This window comes from Wolffia australiana, chromosome 14, assembly GCF_029677425.1.
Source record: "Wolffia australiana isolate 7733 chromosome 14, ASM2967742v1".
Taxonomy (NCBI): domain Eukaryota; kingdom Viridiplantae; phylum Streptophyta; class Magnoliopsida; order Alismatales; family Araceae; genus Wolffia; species Wolffia australiana.
Window position 1 is genome coordinate 12,814,393 of NC_135848.1, and position 19,234 is coordinate 12,833,626.

The 19,234-nt window shown below is 44.5% G+C and overlaps 2 protein-coding genes and 1 non-coding gene across 6 annotated transcripts; 2 read left to right on the forward strand and 1 right to left on the reverse strand.

The window, feature by feature from the left end:
- The first annotated feature begins 750 nt into the window (after positions 1 to 750).
- LOC144711632 (thaumatin-like protein 1b) lies at positions 751 to 2,048 on the forward strand. Its single transcript, XM_078585622.1, has 2 exons — positions 751 to 1,639; positions 1,717 to 2,048. Exons 1-2 carry the CDS (start codon positions 891 to 893, stop codon positions 1,886 to 1,888), a joined length of 921 nt encoding a protein of 306 aa, XP_078441748.1. The 5' UTR covers positions 751 to 890; the 3' UTR covers positions 1,889 to 2,048.
- A 3,637-nt stretch (positions 2,049 to 5,685) lies between these two features.
- Positions 5,686 to 16,381, forward strand: LOC144711630 (Transducin/WD40 repeat-like superfamily protein). Of its 4 annotated transcripts, XR_013583626.1 has the most exons (6): positions 5,686 to 5,989; positions 6,454 to 6,618; positions 6,950 to 7,437; positions 13,625 to 14,050; positions 14,580 to 14,726; positions 16,176 to 16,381. XR_013583626.1 is itself a non-coding variant. In XM_078585621.1 (5 exons), the coding sequence occupies exons 1-4, from the start codon at positions 5,722 to 5,724 to the stop codon at positions 14,030 to 14,032; spliced, it is 1,329 nt and encodes a 442-aa protein (XP_078441747.1). In that variant the 5' UTR covers positions 5,686 to 5,721; the 3' UTR covers positions 14,033 to 14,050; positions 16,176 to 16,381. The 4 variants fall into 4 exon arrangements, 3 of the variants coding, with proteins under 3 accessions (XP_078441747.1, XP_078441746.1, XP_078441745.1); XM_078585621.1 differs by lacking the exon at positions 14,580 to 14,726; XM_078585620.1 differs by lacking the exon at positions 16,176 to 16,381 and having other exon boundaries at positions 14,580 to 14,968.
- Positions 13,503 to 13,574, reverse strand: TRNAC-GCA (transfer RNA cysteine (anticodon GCA)). Its single transcript has one exon. It is a non-coding gene; the product is annotated as a tRNA-Cys (tRNA).
- Positions 16,382 to 19,234: the final 2,853 nt, after the last annotated feature.

Here is a 19,234-nt window from a genome sequence, read left to right on the forward strand (position 1 = left end):
TAGAACCCAACAAATTCATGGAGACAAATTCACGGATCTTTTTCCTTGTAGAGCACCCTCCATTTGTCCTTAGTATCCCTACGGTAATGGCTACCAGATAAGTTGCATTGTCATTCAAGTAGGATCAGATAGTCCTAGTCTTTTTGGATATTTTGATGTCCATCTTTAAGTATTCTTTGAATATGAATACCAAGAATACATGTTTATAGACTAATGATCAATGTAATATGATATCACCATAATTTACTAAGTCGCTTCATATACTTAATAATTTCATTATGAATTGCATATGAGAATAATCATAAATTAACATTTATTACAATAAACTTAAATATGATATGGAAGTGTGATTAACTTGACAGCCACATAGTATCCATCATTACTCCCCACATGGTCTATATCCTCTGGATTGCAAGAGAGAATACATACCGATCTGAACATGGTAATCCAACTAGATGACATAAATGGACGGTTTCAAAGCCATGGTGGTCTGAGCCAATGAAAACTTAACACGACTCAACCATTATTGACGAGCAAATGTTCTTGAAATTTGGCCTGACCCATCCTTTCCACCTAGGCGTCCCACATCTGCATCAAACCCAAAGCTCCCAAGAAAAAAAAAAATTACTCTTCTGGGTCAACATCAGCAGACGAGATTGCATCCAAGCTCCACTCATTCCTCAACAAAGAAGCAGAGCAGCCTAGAAAATTCACAAAACTCAACAGCCATTCTACAAAAGAAGCCCACCTGATGTTGAAATTCCACCAGCTCCATCTGCAATCCCCACTCTATAAAGCAGCGGTAAGAGAGAGAGAGAGAGAGAGAGAGAGAGAGAGAGAGAGAGAGACAGCGCTGATCTGACCCGCCATAGCCAGAGAAGAGGCGAGCGATGGCGGCAATGGCGGCAATGGCGGCCGTCCTCTTCCTCCTCCTGGCCGGAGCAATTAGGGTTTCCAAAGGGGCGAGCTTCACCTTCGAGAACAACTGCGAGCAGACGATCTGGCCGGGGCTGCTCTCCGGGGCGGGATCTCCGCCGCTGCCGACCACCGGGTTCGCCCTGGCGCAGGGCGAGTCCAGGTCGGTCCCGGCGCCGGCGGGCTGGTCGGGCCGGTTCTGGGCTCGCACGGGCTGCGCCGGCGACCCCGCCGCCGGCGCCTTCGCCTGCGCCACCGCCGACTGCGGCCGCGGCACCGTCGCCTGCGGCGGCGCCGGCGCCGCCCCCCCCGCCACCCTCGCCGAGTTCACCCTCTCCGCCGCCGCCGGCGGCTCCGACTTCTTCGACGTCAGCCTGGTGGACGGCTTCAACCTCCCCGTCCTCGTCTCCCCTTCCGGCGGCAAGACCTGCAGCGCCACCGGCTGCGTCGCCGACGTGAACGGCGCGTGCCCGCGCGAGCTCGCCGTGGTCGCCGGCGGCGAGACGGTGGCCTGCCGCAGCGCCTGCGGCGCCTTCGGCAAGCCCGAGTTCTGCTGCAGCGGCGCCTTCGCCAACCCCAACACCTGCCGCCCCTCTTCCTTCTCGCAGGTCTTCAAGAACGCCTGCCCCCGCGCCTACAGCTACGCCTACGACGACCGCACCAGCACCTTCACCTGCCCCGCCGGCTCCAGCTACCGCATCGTCTTCTGCCCCTCCACCTCCAGGTCCAATTTCACCCAACCCTAACCCTAACCCTAACCCTAATCCTTACCCTAATCGCTTCTCTCCTTCAATTCCGCAGCCAGAAATCGGCCGGGACGAACCCCACCGCCGTGCCCGCCGCCGGCGGCGGCGGCGACGGCGGCGGCGGAGATGTGATCATCTACCAGGGATTCCCCTACTCCGGCGCCGCCGCCGCCGCCGCGACGGCGGCGTTGGTCGCCTGGTCGTTCTTGCTGGTTCTTCTTGTTTGATCTCCGCCCTTGTCGAAGACGACGGCGGGTTATTGCTGTAGAAAAAGGAAGATTAGACGAAATTAGCGAATTAATATTGATTTTCTTTGGAGCTTCCGGAATAAATATCGTGGCGGCTTTTCCCTTTTTTTTTAAGATTATTGGGAGATATTTCTTTTTTTTAAGTTGTAAATTGGGGGAAATCGAAGAGGAGCGCGACATGACGTCTCAATCAAATCCACGAGCTTTGTTTGGAAGGCAATTTAGTCAGATAAATAATATTGGTTATCTGGTGACGTGGAAATAGTTGGGATGTCGTCGTCGTCGTCATCATTTCATGCCATTAGGTAGGGTTGGACATTTAGGAGACGGGACTGCTCGGACCGGACAGAACCAGGACCGCAGGTCTGGCCAGTCGGACAGGAATCGACCCGAGGGTCAAACCAGACTACCACTGGAAGTAAACTATTAAATATTTATTTGATACTTTTAATAAAAGTCCTCATTTACACTTCCCTCCTTACTCCTGCTCCCCTGCCCCTGCTTGGAGTACGAGAACCCATCAAAATCTCTTCCTCTATGGGGTGTTTCTTTGTGGTCTATTGGATGGTTCACAATGAAGAAAGAGTTGTGCAGAGAGAGAGAGAGAGATAAGACTCGGGGAATGAGATAGGGGAGACAGAGAGGAAAAAGGAAGGGAAGGGAGGGCTCATTGATTAACAGTGTTTCAAAAGCTGGTTATGTTAATAGTTAACATAACCGTCGACATAACTTTTTACTTTGACATTTACTAATCAACCTGACATGACTGGGACCAGACGGGGGGCAGACAAGACATGCAAGTAACAGGACCAAACTTTAGGCAAGGGTTTAGGTCTTTGCAGAAAATGGGACTCAACTGTTAGTGTACCTATTGAAAGGTCTTATGGATGACAAAGCAATATGATGCAGACGACGAGAGAAAGATGAACCTTATAACTTTGACATTTACTAATCAACCTGACATGACTGGGACCATACAGGGGGCAGACAAGACATGCACATAACTGTACCAAACTTTAGGCAAGAGTTAAGGTTTTTGCAAAAAATGGGACTCAACTGGTAGTGTACCTATTGGCAGGTCTCTCGGATGACAAAACAATATGATGAAACGACGAGAGAAAGATGAACCTCAGCTCCAGGTCCAGGTGATGACAGTACCATATGACTTTGGGATGCAACCTTACACGCTTTAGTGTACCCTCTTTCTACCTCCAAAACTCCATGTATCTTTCTCAACCTTTTCCTCTCACTATTTCACTCTATCTCTTTTTCTTTCTCTACATTTTGCCTCTTTGTCTCCCCCATTGTCTCCAGAACTCCAGGTACTTCTCTACATTTTTTACTTTTTTTCTCCATCACGCTGTTTTGAAATATGGGAGAGAGAACTGGAGGAAAAAACTGTGGTCAGCCCTAGGTGTGATTCCCCAATCGTTGAAGAGTTGGTGGTAAGGTTTGCAATTTTGGACTGAGTATCGGTCAGACCTGACAGAACTGGGCCCGTTGGGATGTAATTTCAAGGTGGACCTTCTGGTCGGTTTGGATGTCGTCCAAGGGTCAAACCAGACTAAGATGAAAATTTGGTCATCCCTACTTCCTTTCTTACTCTTCCACTTTTCTTTTATGCCTCTTCTCTTCTTCCATTTTGGTTCTTCTCTTCTTTGTTTCTTCATTTTCATTTTTTATCTTCTTATTTCTTCTTATTTTCTTGTTCTTTTATTCTTTCCTTCCTCATCTTCTCTTATTCTGTTCTTGTTCATTTTTCTTTTTCACTTCCACTTTATTCTTCTTCTTATTATTATTATTATCTTATTTTATTAATCCTTTCATCTCCTTTCTTATTCTTCTGTTTTTATTTTCTTCTTAGCTTGTTCTTATTTTCATCTTCATTTATTATTCTATTTATCATCTCCTTTTATTAATATTTTCATCTCTCTTTTTCTTATTTTATTTTTCTTCTCTTCTTACTTTCATCTTCCTTTATTCTCTTTTTACTTTCTTCTTCTTCTTATTTTATTCTTATTCTCTTCTTCATTTAGCCTTATTTTTTATCCCATGCCATTTGTCTTCTTCATCAAACTTGACTTTGACATTGACTAGTCAACAAGATTGAACCAGCATCGAACAATACTAGACTAGAACAAGACCAAACTTTAGATAAGGGTTAGATCCTTTCTAAAAACTGAGACTAGATTGGATCGTCAATCCTAGTGGATGGTATGCCCAACCCTGCATCAATAGTGTGGCTTCCATGTGGAGGCTTTGTGGCATTCTGCAAGGCAGGACGGTGTCTCTTGGCTCACTTCCAAGTAGTCTCTCATGTAGGAGGGACTTCTGTCTACCAGTATGCATGAACCTGAAATTTAACGACAGTAGCAAAAAATTTACGCTGCATGCCTGAGCGTGTGCTCTAGAAGTGTCAAAAGCAGTGGACGCGTCACACTAGCGTCTGGTGTGCGATTATGGTTTGCAGGGTGCGTGCAGCATCAGATGGTGACGCCTCACTTAGTTCCAAGTGACGACTTATGCAAAGTTAATGCTAGTCTTTCGTGAAGCACATGCAAACAGGGGAATAGTCACAATATTTTTATCTTCTCACCATTCCCTAGTTGCCCATAGGACGATAGGATATGGGGTAGGTAGACCCTTTGATTGATATCATAGCCTCCAAATATGGCCATGAGGCAAAAAATCTTGTTGAGGAGGATAAGGAACAGATCCTGCACCAATAAGCCATAGAAAATAGGATGCCATGGCATACTGGGCCTGAGTGCAAGTGAGTTGCAGTTTGACACTGACAGAGTTGCTACTCCAACCATAGGGTTGAGGGAGAGGACTTACGGAGACGATGCTTGTGGCATTCTCGCCAAATCTGGTGTAATGCATGCATCATTGATAGGTAGTGATGTTTACTTGCCAAACACATACACCCTAGCAAATGATCTAGGTCAATCCTAAATGTTTCACTAATACTACTAGTCTACTATATACTCAAATGATTTCTGTTGCATGGGTGAAGGCTGCGTAGAGTTGGATACCAAATCAGATGAATTGATGAGAAGAAAGAAATTAGTATAGAAAAATGATTAAAAATTATATAATTATAGTGAGTTCCCAGACACATACCTAATATGCAGTTTGAACCTGGTAGCCGATTTGGGTTAGCACCGAATTTATCTAATATATAGTTCATTGTCAATATAGTGCAGGGACAAGGATGGGATGGTTTTTTCGTCCCAAGACAAAAAAATCGTCCCGTCCGCGAGATTGGACGAAAACTGGGACGGAAATTTGTCGCGGAACGAACGGGATAGTTCTCCTATCGTCGGATGAAAAAACCATCTCGTTTGAAGGTCTTGGACGATGGACAGTAAGGGATGGATGAAAAATCTATCGGATTCACTTCCGACGGTTGCGATATTGCCACGTGGCATTATTTAATCAATTTCTTGACATTTTGCACCAAGGTCCCTACTTTTTTCGTGCAGGCAAACTGACCCCGCCCAAAAGTAATTGTACATATGTCCCCCCGCTCTCTCTCTCTCCTCTATATTTCCCTAAAAAACTTATACAAATATATAAAATGTGATTTTTTTGGTCCAGGAGAAGGGATGGGACGGGTTTTTCTCCGAATGGGACGAAACTGGCAAAGTCAAGATGGGGACCATTTTTTTCTTCAATGGACGAATCCCTAGACGGTACGGTTTGGGCGATCTTCATCCCGTCCCGTCCCGCCCCGTCCACGTCCCAAGCGATCCGGAACTATAATTGTCAATTTGTCTCTTGGAGTTGCAGGTTCAGTTCAGTGACTCGCCATGGACCGTCTCAACGAAGCTTATGGAAGCCAGTCGGACGAAGAAGACGACGATCCGACCGCTGCTCCTGCGACAAAGCGAACCAGGTTTGAAGTACATCCCTCGTCGGTAATCCCTCAACCGGTGAGAAATTTCAGGGATTTCAGCGGTTCTTGGGCTCCTAATGAAGTCGCGACTATGAAAGGGAGGTATGTTTCCAAGAGGGAGAGAGCCCACCTGGGTTCGGAAGCTCGTAAGACCTCAGTTAACTCTTTGGCGTCGATTTCAGGTTTTTTCAACTTTTCTCATTACCTTCCTCCTTGTCGTGTTACTCACTATAGCTTTTCAATCCTTCTTTCGTTCGTTTGGCTGTGCAAATTTCTTTAAATATGTGCCAGAAAACTTATTATCTGTCTCAAATTTCACTTTTCAATCCTTCTTCAATTCTTCTGTTTAAGTTTGCTCCTTTTCGTGTTGATCTCTCTGTTCCCTATGCGACATGGCTACCATTATTTATTTAATTTGTTTGAGTGTGCAGATATCTTTCTGATATGGGCATAGAATGTGCAGTTATATTTAGTCATTTTCACTTTCTTATACCCTTTTGTTCCGTATTGTACATTTCTATCGTTCGTATAATAATTATCTATAATTCTCTTTTTTTAGTCATTTTTATTTTTTAAAACTAATTTCTCAATTCTCTTCAGTTCTTCGATTTTCTCATCCTGATGATGTCTTTTCTGATTTATATAGGGGCCAGAGACATCACCGATTCAGACGTACCTCGTAGTTCGTTTTTGAAATCAGCAAATCAAGTAAAGGGCAACTTAACGTACAGTAAAAATCTGAAGAAGTCTGCTGTCCAACTGAAGGGTCATAAGAAGGCGGTCAACGCTGTGCAGTGGTCACCGAATCATTGTCTGTTGATCTTTTATATCATATTTTTTCAATTTTTCTCTTCTCTGTTTTAAAACTGCTGTTGTTCTTTCCATTCTCCGAAATGACTTCGTTCATCTTGCATATTTATTGTTGATTTCTGGAAGAAATGAAGATTTAGGGAACATAATTTATCCCTGAGATATTGCTTAAAGGCCCATGATTTGTTTCTAGATCATACTCATTGCATCCGAGGTTCTAATTTTCATGCATCACGAGCTTAATTTCCAAAATTGAAGATTTATCATTTACACCACTTGTTTTGATTTACCCTACCTTTTCACATTTCCATGAAATTAAAAAAAAACTTCAGCCCATCTCCTTGCATCGGCTGGTATGGATAAGACCGTTCGTGTGTGGAATGTGTGGCATGAAGATAATCCTACAGCATGCATCTTCTCTCATCACACAGCCGCAGTCAAAGATTTGAGATGGTCTCGGAAAGGGTTGACCCTGCTGTCATGTGGGTTTGACCGCTGTTCTAGGATGGTTGATGTGGAAAAGGGAATGGAAGAGATGGTTTTACAAGAGGATCAAGAACTCAGCACCATTAAATTTCACCCAGAAAACGATAATCTCTTTCTTTCTGGCGGTTCTAAAGGCTCCCTTCGGCTCTGGGATATAAGGAAGAAAAGTTTTGCGCAGGAGTACGTTAAAAAGCCAATGGGGCCAATTCTTGGCGTTGACTTCAGCCCCAATGGTAGACATTTTGTTGCTTCTAGTGATGTTTCCCAAAGCAATGCCAGCGAGAATGCTATTGTTGTGTGGGATTTGGCAAGACAGATTCCGTTGTCAAATCAGGTGATTTATCTTCATCTTCCATTTGCTGATATTTTTTTCCATCGCTGACCTATAATTCTGTGGGCCTCCATCATAATTTATTGCTCCAGATTTAACGGACAAATTTGTTTAAAATTTCCTAGCGTTTGTTTTTTTATTCTTGATCCACTGAAGCATGGTGATATGATTCTAACCATGGTGATATGATTCTAACCATCTGATCTCGTTCCAATAGAAGGAGGACTACCATAGTGTTGCAATTTGGGAGGATCTCTGCCATATACAATGTTGAAAGGGGTAGTCTTCAGTGCAGAGTGAAACGAGGTGTTATAAGAAAACTCAGCCCAATGCAGCCATCTGGACCAGGTGCTTGGTGTTTCTGAAGTAAAGCAGCGTAGGTACCCTTCAAGGCATCTATTTACCACCTCTGTCTGGCCATCGGTTTGCGGGTGATATGAGGAACTCATCCTTAAAGTAGTACCTTGGAGTTTGAATAGCTCTTTCCAGAAAGCACTTGTAAATACCTTATCCCTGTCTGATACAATGGAATTTGGAATTCCATGGAGGCGGACTATCTCTTTAACAAATTTTTCTGCAACAACCACAGCTGAAAATGGGTGTTTTAAAGGAATGAAATGACCATATTTACTAAGTCTGTCAACCACCACCATAATACAATTAAAGCCGTGGGATTGAGGGAGACCCTCAATAAAATCCATCGAAATATCTTCCCAAACTTTCTCTGGAATTGGTAGGGGCTATTGCAGTAAACATGCGGGAGAGAGGCTTGAAATTTTGTGCGTTTGACAGATGTGACACTGATCTACATATTCTTTTACCACTTTCTTCATGCCTGGCCAATAAAGATCTTGAATGATTCGGTTGTAAGTGCGTAAGAACCCTGTATGTCCCCTAACTACTGAATCATGGTATTCTTTCAAGATGTGAGGTATAAGTGATGACTTGGTGGACAAAACCGAACGGTCTTTGTACAATAAACGACCATGCAGGAGAGAAAAATGTGGGTGTGAATCTGTCTTAACTGCCAACTCCTCTTGAATTTTGTTTAAACAGGGGTCACTTCTTAGTTCAGCCTGAATAACTTCATGGTCTAAAACACGAATTTGGGAGGTAGATAAGCTGGACAAGTTCCCAAATAGAGGAGATTTGGATAGGGCATCAGCTACCTGATTATTCTTACCCGGTTTATATTCAATATCAAAATTGAAACCCAACAGTTTGTTGGCCCATTTGTTGTAGGGTTCCTGGACTTGCTTTTGGCCAAGTAAAAATTTGAGACTGTACTGATCTGTTCTGATAATAAAGGGTAGGTGTATGAGATAATGTTTCCATTTCTGAACTGCCATTACTATGGCCATCAATTCATGTTCATATGCAGATTTCACTTGACTCCTTCTGGGCAACGCCTGACTGAAAAATGCGATTGGTCTGCCATTTTGCATGAGAACAGCTCCGATTCCTACCCCTGAAGCATCTGTCTCAATTATGAACCTGGAATTAAAATCCGGTAAAGCCAGTACTGGTGTCGTACTCATGACTTCCTTCAAGTTTTCAAATGCTTTTTGTGCGAGATCTGACCAGAGGAATGCATCCTTTTTAAGTAAGGCTGTTAAAGGGGCTGCAAGGAGTGCATAATTTCTCACAAATCTTCTATAGTAACCCGCCAGTCCCAAAAATCCCCTTAGTTCTTTTAGAGTTTTAGGAACTGGCCAGCTGCGCATGGCCTCTACCTTTACTGTATCTGCCATGACACCATCGTGAGAGACCCAGTGGCCTAGAAACTCCACTTGGGAGCAACCAGACTGGCACTTCTTAGGATTGATGTGCAGTGAGTTTGATATCAATATTTGGAACACTTGATGCAAATGATCTCGAGGATCGTCCACAGTTCTGCTATAAATCAAAATGTCATCAAAGAAGACTAGTAGAAATCTAATAGGATCCTTGAGAGGGATCCTAAACCTATCTAGGGGTAGTTTTGTCATTTAGCCCATAAGGGGCATTTAAGTCATTCCATGTTATGTATTTCCCTTTAAATAGGGATGCCCTCCATTTAGGAGGGCAGCGAAGAAGATAGAAGAAAGAAGTTCTTGTCTCCCCTCTCCTCTCCTACCTCCCTCCCCCGGTTTCCCTCACTCTCTCCCTCAACGATCCCCGTCCCCGTGATCGTCTCCACCCTCACCGCATCTCCAGGCGGCTCGTCCCCGGCCGATCCCTACCCCCCTCTGCTCGGCCTTCCCCCAACCATTCCCGTTTCTCTTCTCTACCCCGGGAACTTCTGCCTCTCCTCGTCCTCTACCCTCCTTCCGATACGAGCCTAGATCAAGGATCGTATCAAAATCATCTCATATAAGGTCGAAAGATGTGATTCATTAATGACTGAAAAGTAGCCGGTGCATTCATTAACCCAAAGGGCATTACTCTGAACTCGTAGTGGCCTTCATGAGTTTTGAATGCTGTTTTAGCAATATCTTCTTCTTTCATACGGATTTGATGATATCCTGATTTTAAATCCAATTTGGAAAAAATCGTGGAGCCATGCAGCTCATCAAGCAATTCTTCGACTACTGGGATAGGATATCGATTTGGGACTGTGATTTTATTTAATGCTCGGTAGTCAACACAGAAACGCCAGTCTGAATCCTTCTTTTTGACCAACAGCACTGGGCTTGCAAAAGGGCTGTGAGACGGTCATATGAATTCTGACTCTAGCAACTCTTGAACGAGCTTCTCAATCTCATCTTTCTGGATATATGAATATCTGTAAGGGGGATTTCAAACACTGATGGATACGTGGACCTTAAACTGACTTCCAATTCCTTGTTGTCTTCGTCGGAACTATGAATAGTAACCCCCTCCAATCGATATAATTCCATCATCATCTATTGCTTTTGTCTCAATGATTTGTTTGCAGACTTTGGGGTTAGGTTTCCTCCGGATAATTCTTGATCTCCTTTAAGAGTTATGACTCGGTCGTCTGCCTTGAACTTGATTATAAGTTTTTCCCAGTGAATGTGAGTCCATCCCAATGAGGTGAGCCACGTCATTCCCAAAATAAGGTCTGTGTTTCCCAACTGCAATGGTAAAAAATTTTTACTCATTACCACACCCTGAACAGAGAATTGGACCCCCAAACACATGCCTTGTCCTTTTGTCGCTTGTCCATTCCCCAAAATTACTTCAAACAATATGGATTCATCTGATCTAAACTTGAGTTCATCGCTCAACTTTGAACAAATGAAGTTATGGGACGCTCCACTATCCAGTAAAATTGTGACTTCCTTACCCTCTACTTCGCCTTTTAGCTTCATAGAATTTGGACTAATACAGCCCATAATAGATTGAAGAGACACATGAACTGTTAATAAATTTCCTTCTACTGGCTGTTCCTCCCCTTCCGACCAATCTTCCTCATCATCGCCCTGTACAATGACTTCTGGCTCTTCCTCCGGTATAATTAGGATCTGCAATGATTTCTTGCACCTATGACCCGGACCAAACTTATCATTACAATGGTTACATAACCCTTGCTCTTTCCTTTTTAAGTATTCTTCTTTAGTCAATAATAGTTTCTTCTGCTTCTTTGCAACTTCATCTTGCGCTCTCTGGTATGAATTCTGCCCACGTTTGACTTGGTGTTTTAGCACATTACTATACATGAGGCCTCCTCCTTCCGGTGTGACTACCGCCTTGCTAGATGACCAGTTGGACTTCTTGGCGACCTGATAAGGTTGAAACTGATTATGTCGTGATTCGTCATATGCTTGCCATATGGTTTCTAACCACTTCTCAGCTTCCAATGCAGCATCCATAATATTCCTCAAACCTTTGGGTTTTTCTCTTTTTATTTCTGCAAAAAATTCTGGTTTCAGACCCTTAGTGAAGGTCTCTTTTTATTTCTGCAAAGAATTTGAAAGACTCAGTATATTTGCCTCCGATACCAGAATATATAGCAGAAGTCCAATCAGATAATGTATCATCAAATCGTTTACCAATACGTAACTTGAAATCGGACCAATCAAGAAAAGTGTACCGATCTTCTGTCCATATGCACCATTGGAGCGCTGCTCCCTCGAAGCACGACATTACTTTTTCCAGTCTCTCACTTTCCTCAATCTTGTGGACTCTGAAGTACCTTTCCATGCTGCATAGCCATCCTCCAACGTCCTCGCCTCTGAATGTCGGAGCTTCAATCTTGCTGACAGTAATGTGGGTCGGCGCCGCTGTGGTTGACATTGACCCTTCTTTGTTTACTTCTTCCGTCCTCACTTCTGGCTGATGGACATCCCATTCTTTTGCCTTCCCTTTTGACTTTTCTCCCGTTAGCAATGTATCCAGCCTTGTCGTAATATTCTGCATCATTCGAATCAAGATATCTCTATTCTCATTCCCAGATTTCTGTAATTCCTCATTCGACTTTTTCATCTCCACAATGTCTGACTCCATTTCTTCAATTCTTGATTCTAATGCCTTGAGAGTGATGGTGGCCAAGACCACAGCTCTGATACCAATGATATGATTCTAACCAAATCAAGAAATGAATTCTTGAAAATTATAGAATTGACTCACAATGTCGTGTAGCAATACAATTCTTCAGATAGAGGAAGATCCCAGATCCGTAGCGCCTTCTCGAGCTCCCCAGCTGAATGCAGCTTCAGCTCAGCAACGCCTCCAATCTCCAGGGTCTGTCTCCAAGTTATCGGAGCCCCCTCCTGCCAGAGGGGTTATTCCTTATATAGGAGCAAGATGTCCTTGCTCCTAGCCCAGGCAGTTAGTCACTACCCTGGGCGGTTACTTTTGGTCTTGGACTACTTGGACTCCACACATGTGGGCCCCAATGTGGTCCCACGTGCAGAGTTATTCCGTTTTTCTCCTCCTTTCTTCTTTCTCTTATATGCAATTCAAGGTATCGTAACACATGGTTAGGCACATTGATCATAATTTCCCTCTCAAAGTTTTGATACAACGATTTGGTCTACATTCTTCTAGATAATGAGGGAACGTTCTGTAGCGAAACTGGTTGGTGCATGGAAAAATAGACTGGCTAACCAAGTTTAGCGAGTCCTCCATGTACTCTTGCTGTACATAGCTATTACCAATTCTGAATTTGCGATTTAACTATGGTCCATCGTTCTTCGTGTTTGTCTTGATCCAGCTAAGCTCTAGCAGGCATTAAATAATCTCGTTTAATGTTTTACTCAGAATTACGTTTTCTAAATTGGAAACAAAAAAACCCATGATGCTTGCACTGATTTCATTAGGTTCCGGACGACAAATTATCAGTTCTGAAATATACATTTTCCTCACGCATGTTAATTTTTTTCTCATTATGAAATAGTTAAATGCTGCCGTTTGATGTGTCATTCATGATTTGGTGTTCTAAATTTGAAACAAAAAAACCCCATGATGCCTGCCCGGACTTCACTACATTCCGGACAGAATTTTTTCTGGCAAAAACATTTTCCTTTCGACAAATACAGTCGTTTAATGCTTCGCTCATGATTTCTTTACTGAATTTGGAACAAGAAAAAACCCATGAGGCCTGCTTTGACTTTACTAGATTCCAGACAAAAAAATCAGGTCGCAGTTATACATTTTCCTTACGTCTATTAACGTTTTTCTCAATGCACCATAGTTAAATACCGTCCTATAATATTTCACTCGTTATTCGTATACAAAAATTTACAACAAAAAAACCCATTTTTCCGTACAAAATACTTTCCTGAAGCATACATTTTCCTTGCGTCTTTTAACTGTTTCCCAGTATATCATAGTTCAATATCGCCCTCTAATGTTTCACTCATGATTTCGTTTACTAAAAAATGTGGAACAAAAAACCCCATGATTCTGAAGAAAAAAAATCGGTTCCAGACGAAATAGTTTCATGAAGCATACATTTTCCTTGCACCTTTTTCTTAAAAAAAAACTATTTCCTTGCATCGTTCATTTTTTTCTCAGTTTATCTTAGTTCAGTACTGTCCTCAATCAAGATTTTTTGGTTACAAGTATGGAACAAAAAAAAACCCATGATCTGTGTTCTAGACAAAAAAAAGCCTTCTTCATTAAGGGCCCAACCGGGTTCGAACCGGTGACCTCTTGATCTGCAGTCAAATGCTCTACCACTGAGCTATGGACCCTTTGTTGCAATTTGGCCAATTAATTATTATTAATAACTTTCTTCATGCAGCTTTACGTCGAGGCGTATACTTGCCCATGGGTGGGCTATCATCCGAGAGAAGACGTTATCGTAGCGCAGTCGAACGGGAATTACGCGGCGATATTCTCGTCGAGGCCGCCGTTCAAGCTCGACAGATACCGCAGATTTGAAGGCCACGCCGTCGCGGGATTCCCCGTTCGCTTCGACTTCTCCGCCGCCGGCGATATTCTCGCCTCCGCCTCCGCCGACGGCTCCGCCTTCTTCTTCAGTTATCGCTCCGCCCATCTTCTCCTCAAGATGGACATCTTCCAACACGCCTGCGTCGACGTGGCCTTCCACCCTTCTTCTCCCTCCGTCGACGGCTTCTGGGTCGCCGCCTGTTCTTGGGACGGCGACGTGGCCGTTTTCCGAGCTCCCCAGCTCCGGATTACACGATAGATCTCTCTGTTTGCCAAGGTATTTTCTCGCTGTTGATGAAGTTTTTATCGTCTCTCTGATTGTTTTTTTGCATCGCTGGCTGCTAGAGTCTCTTCCGTACTCTGGATGGAAGAGTTTCTTTTAACTATGGTAGGACTGTGAGAAGTATGTGGGATTGCGATGTTTTAATGCATTGGGTTGACTAGTTTGCCGGGAGAGGAGATAAAATGTGATGGGTCTTGGATTCTTTTCTTAATTTTGATATCTGTTTCTAAATTAATGATGCTGATTGATTATCTGACTTAATGCTGTGTTCGTCCCGTGTTAGAGTATATCTCTCTTCTTCCCTTAATGGGCCTACTATTGGCCCACATTCTATCGCTTCTCTCTTCCCTTATATAAGTTGTATGAGGACGTCGTATCAACAAAATGTCGAACCCTATTTTCTATTCGCCGTTCTCTCTCTATCGCGCCGTTCTCTCTCTATCGTCCTTCCTCTCTTTGCTCTCTACATGGTATCAGAACTCCTCCTTGAAGGCAATCTATCAGCGGCGCTTATCCTTGACAGCGTCTTCTTTGGCGGAAAAGCTTCCTACGGCGATTTCCTGCTGCATTTATCCATCATCCGGCAACGCTTCTTCCAGGTGGCGCCAATCTTCATCACGCGGCGGCATCTCTCCAGCAGCCTCATCGTCAGGCGGAGGATCCTATCCAGGTGGCATCTCTCTCCAGCAATGTCTTTATAGGCGGCGTTCCTATCTCCTCCAAAACTTTCTATCACCTATCACCTCTCTCATGGCGGACAAAGCAGAATCTTCCGTCCAAACGGCTCCCCTTAGCCCAACTCCCGTGAGGCACTCCATCTTGACGACCCTCACATGTGCGAAATATATGTTCGACAAAACAAATAATAGTTCATGGTCGATAGCATTCTTGGAATTCTTGAATGCTCATCAACGAATCCTCCGCTGACCAAGTTAGATCCGACCTATGCCGAGTGGAGTTACCTTGAATCGGCGGTGTGTATGTGGCTGTGTCAGAGCGTTGATAACAAGATCATGCAACCTATCAGTCGGACTCGCCCAGCTCATGCTCTATGGCAGCGACTAGCGACGATGTACGCCAACAAGAGAAATGTGAGTAAGACTGTTCGTCTATACGAGGATCTATTTGCATGCAAGTAGGGTTCTCGCTCACTCCATGAATCTTATGGCGCAATGAAGTCCATCATTACCGATATATCAGTGTATCAACCTTCGTCTACTGATTCGGACACATTGGCTCGATACCGAGATGAGCTTCGGGTTGGCGCATTCCTGAGTGGGCTGAAGCCCGAGTTCGCCCATATGACTCGTGGACAAGTTCTTGCTGTTTCTCGGGTCATGCCCATCGAGGAGATCTTTTCTGCTGCACTCCGGGTTCATGACAGTGTGCCTACCTTGTTGCCTACACCTTCGGCCGACATCTCTGCCCTAGCTGCATCTATCAGATTTGGAGGTCCCCCAAAACTCTTGGGCAATGGGCCTACCTCCGGAAAGCCTTGGAACGCCTTCCCTCCTTGCAAGTATTGTGGGAAGCTGACTCATTCCTCTGAGAAGTGTTGGAAGGAATTTGGGAAACTCGCATTGGCACTTGCCGCCTATGGTAAAAAATCCACATCGACCGCATCGAGCATTTTAACTCCTTCTATGATGTCCACTATGTCAGCTACTGCCTCATCTACTGCAAGCTACCAGGTCTCGGTCTCACCTGCAGAGCTTGCATATCTCCAGGCTTCCCGCGCATCTGCTTTGCACACTCTACCGGCTTTTCTAGTTACCAATCTAGCTTCCTATGTCGGAGGAAGCTCATCCATTCCACGTATGTCCGCCCTCTCAGCTTCTAATATGATTTGCATAATTGACTAAGGAGCTTCGACTCATATGATGGGTACCTCCTCCATCTTAAGCCATTATTCCCTTGACACCTCACACCCTAATGTCTACATCGTTGATGGTCGCTCGTGTCCTATAAAGGGTCAGGAACCACTCAGGCAACATCTTCTGTGGCCCTCCATAATGTCCTTCACGTCCCTAGCTTTCTCACAAACTTGCTTTCCATGAGTGCCATCACCAAAGCCCTTAACTGTGGTGTTTTCTTCTATCCTTATCATTTCATCTTTCAGGATCTTCTTACGAGGCAGAGGATTGGACTACGCTGTGAGAATAGACAAGGAAGCTATGAGCTCATGCCTGCTTCACCATCAGCTGGAGTACTTGCTTTGTTTTCACTTTCTGCTTTCCAATGTTCCTCCCAAGACTCCTTTTTATGGCATTGTTGTTTGGGACATCCTAGTTTTGCAAAACTTAAAGAGGCTTTACTATTGATTAATGTGTGTTCTTTTAAATGTGAATCATGTGAACTAGGGAAACATCATATCCTGCACGCACCGGCATACCTTCCGCTCGACCTTTTGATCTTGTGCACTGCGACGCATGGCGCCCTGCACAGTACACCTCACCTTCGGGGGGGAGATACTACATTGTCTTCGTGGATGAATACACTCGATGCAGCTGGACTTACATTCTTCATAGCCGAAAGCAAGTCCTAGACACGGTTCAACAATTTGCGATGGAGGTCATTATACAATACGCTACCACCCCGAAGGTACTTAGTACGGCTAATGCCCTGGAATTTGTACACCATTCTTTGGAGACCTTTTGTGCAGACAAATGGATTATCCATTAGACGACTTACCCCTACACCTCCTAACAGAATGGAGTGGCTGAGCGGAAATATCGCCATCTCTTGGATATGGTGCGCTCCATGTTGGTTGCTATGCATGTTCCTATGTATCTGTGGTCTGATGCAGTCCGTAGTGCCACATTCTTGGCGAATCGCCTTCCATTTGCATCCTTAAGTGGGGTTGTTCCTATTCAGCAGCTTCATCCCAATGCAGACTCATTCTCCTTACCTCCTCGAGACTTTGACTGCACTGCATTTGTTCAAGGTCACACCCCGAGTTTGTCCAAACTGGCTCCGCGTTCTCTTAATGGTGTCTTTAATGACTATTCCAAGACTCAGAAAGGTTACTAGGTCTACTTTCCCTCTACACGTCGCTACATCACGTCTGTTGATGTCACTTTCCACGAGGATGACACATACTTCACACCATCACCCCTTGTTCCCTCACCCGTCTCTATAACTTCTTTTGACACTTGAGGCCCTCTTCTCACTACGCTTCCCTTAGCTTCCATTCTTGAGTCGGCTATTGCTCCCTCTTCTTCCACCATCCCAGCCGACTCTTCCTCTGATCCCAATTCTCCACCACTCTCCGCTTGGGTATGTTGTCCCTACCTATCCTCCTCTACCCATCGATCCATCCGTCGACCCTGCATCCTCATCCCCCGCACCTCCATCACCCGTAGCTGCCTCTCCTTCCTTGAACCTTGACCTTTCTATTCCCTTTCGAAAAGACACATGTAAATGTACTCAACACCCTATTAGCCATCATATTTCCTCTGCTTGTCTCTCCCCCTCCTATCACACCTTTGCCCTTTCCGTTATCATTGGGTCAAATCCCAATTCGTATTCTGAAGCTTTGCAGGTACCGGAGTGGAAGGTGGCTATGGATGCAGAATATGCCGCATTTCTTCAGCGAGACACGTGACAACTAGTGCCTCGCTTGTCCGACACCAATGTTGTCTCCTGTAAGTGGGTTTACTCCCTCAAGTACAATCCTTTTTGTACTATTACCCGGTGTAAGGCATGTCTCATCGCTCGTGGCTTCTCCCAGGCCTATGGTCTCGACTATACTGATACTTTCTCTCTAGTGGCCCGTCTCAGCTCCATTTGGGTCCTCCTCTCGGTGGCACTCAATCAGGCATGGTCTCTTCATAAGCTTGACGTCTCAAATGTCTTCCTTTATGGTGACTTAGCAGAACAAATTTATATGGAGCAACCTCTTGGGTACGTTGCTTAGGGGGAGTCTTCTATGGTCTGTCTTCTGAAAAAGGCAATCTATGGCTTGAAGCAAAGCCTTCGTGCCTGGTTTCACAAGTTCTCCATGTTGCTGTTTGCTTATGGCTTTGTCTCCATTGTCTCAGACCCCACACTTATGCACAAGCGGACTCCTATGGGGTGCATTGTGTTGGCTGTCTATGTTGATGATATTTTTCTCATTCGTAGTGACAAGACGAGATTGCTGCGACCAAGACTTATCTTCGTCAGCATTTTTTGGCACGCGGTATCTCCCCACCACGGTACTTCCTTGGCCTTGAAATTGCTTATCGTCCCGACCACATGGCTTTATGCCAACGGAAGTATGCTTTAGATCTCCTAGAAGAAACGGGTATCCTCGGATGTGCCTATGGCTTATCCTATGGAGGAAAACATTGATTGGTGGGATAAGGCAACAATATTATTGGAGGACCCGAGCCAGTATTATCGTTGGTTGGTAAGGTTCTCTATCTGACCATGATACGCCCTGACATTACGTATGCAGTGAGTGTATTGAGTCAATTCATGCAAGCTCCTCATGTGGTACATCTTGACGGTGTATATCATGTTCTCGCCTCCATCAAGCGAGCCCCCATAAAAGGCCTATTGTACCGAAGGCATGGTCATCTACATGTTGAGGCTTATTTTGATGCAGGATATGGGGGGGATAAGGAGGATCACAAGTCTCATGGTGGTTATGCCACTTATATTGGGGGTAATCTGGTCACATGGAGATCACAGAAACAATTTGTGATTTTCTGTTCTAGTGTCGAGTCAGAGTACATGGCCATGGCAGACATGACAGCAGAAATGCTCTGGTTGAGATCTCTTCTCACTGAATGCGGGCTTCCGCCTCCCTTGCCTATGAAGATGTATTGTGATAATGAAGACTCCACCTTCATCACCAGCAGTGACACTTTTCACATGAGGACCAAGCATATCGAGATCGATTGCCACTTCATTCGATAGTACGTCATAGATGGTACTATCTATACTCCTCATGTTGCTTCCGCACATCAACTCGCAGATATCCTTACGAAGGCACTTGCCGGGACGGCGTATGAGATTATTTGAGGCAAGCTGGGCATGTTTGATCTCCACGCTCTAGCTTGAGGGGGAGTGTTGGAGTATTCACTCTACTCTTGGCCCACATTCTATCCCTTCTCTCTTCCCTTATATAAGTTGTATGAGGACGTCATATCAACAAAATATAGAATCCTATTTTCTATTCGTCGTTCTCTCTCT

Coding starts and splice junctions, on each gene's coding strand:
- LOC144711632 (XM_078585622.1), top strand. CDS start 891: ATGGCGGCAATGGCGGCAATGGCGGCCGTCCTCTTCCTCCTCCTGGCC. Junction 1,640..1,716: donor TTCTGCCCCTCCACCTCCAG/GTCCAATTTCAC, acceptor TCAATTCCGCAG/CCAGAAATCGGCCGGGACGA.
- LOC144711630 (XM_078585621.1), top strand. CDS start 5,722: ATGGACCGTCTCAACGAAGCTTATGGAAGCCAGTCGGACGAAGAAGAC. Junction 5,990..6,453: donor CTCTTTGGCGTCGATTTCAG/GTTTTTTCAACT, acceptor TGATTTATATAG/GGGCCAGAGACATCACCGAT. Junction 6,619..6,949: donor GCAGTGGTCACCGAATCATT/GTCTGTTGATCT, acceptor AAAAAACTTCAG/CCCATCTCCTTGCATCGGCT.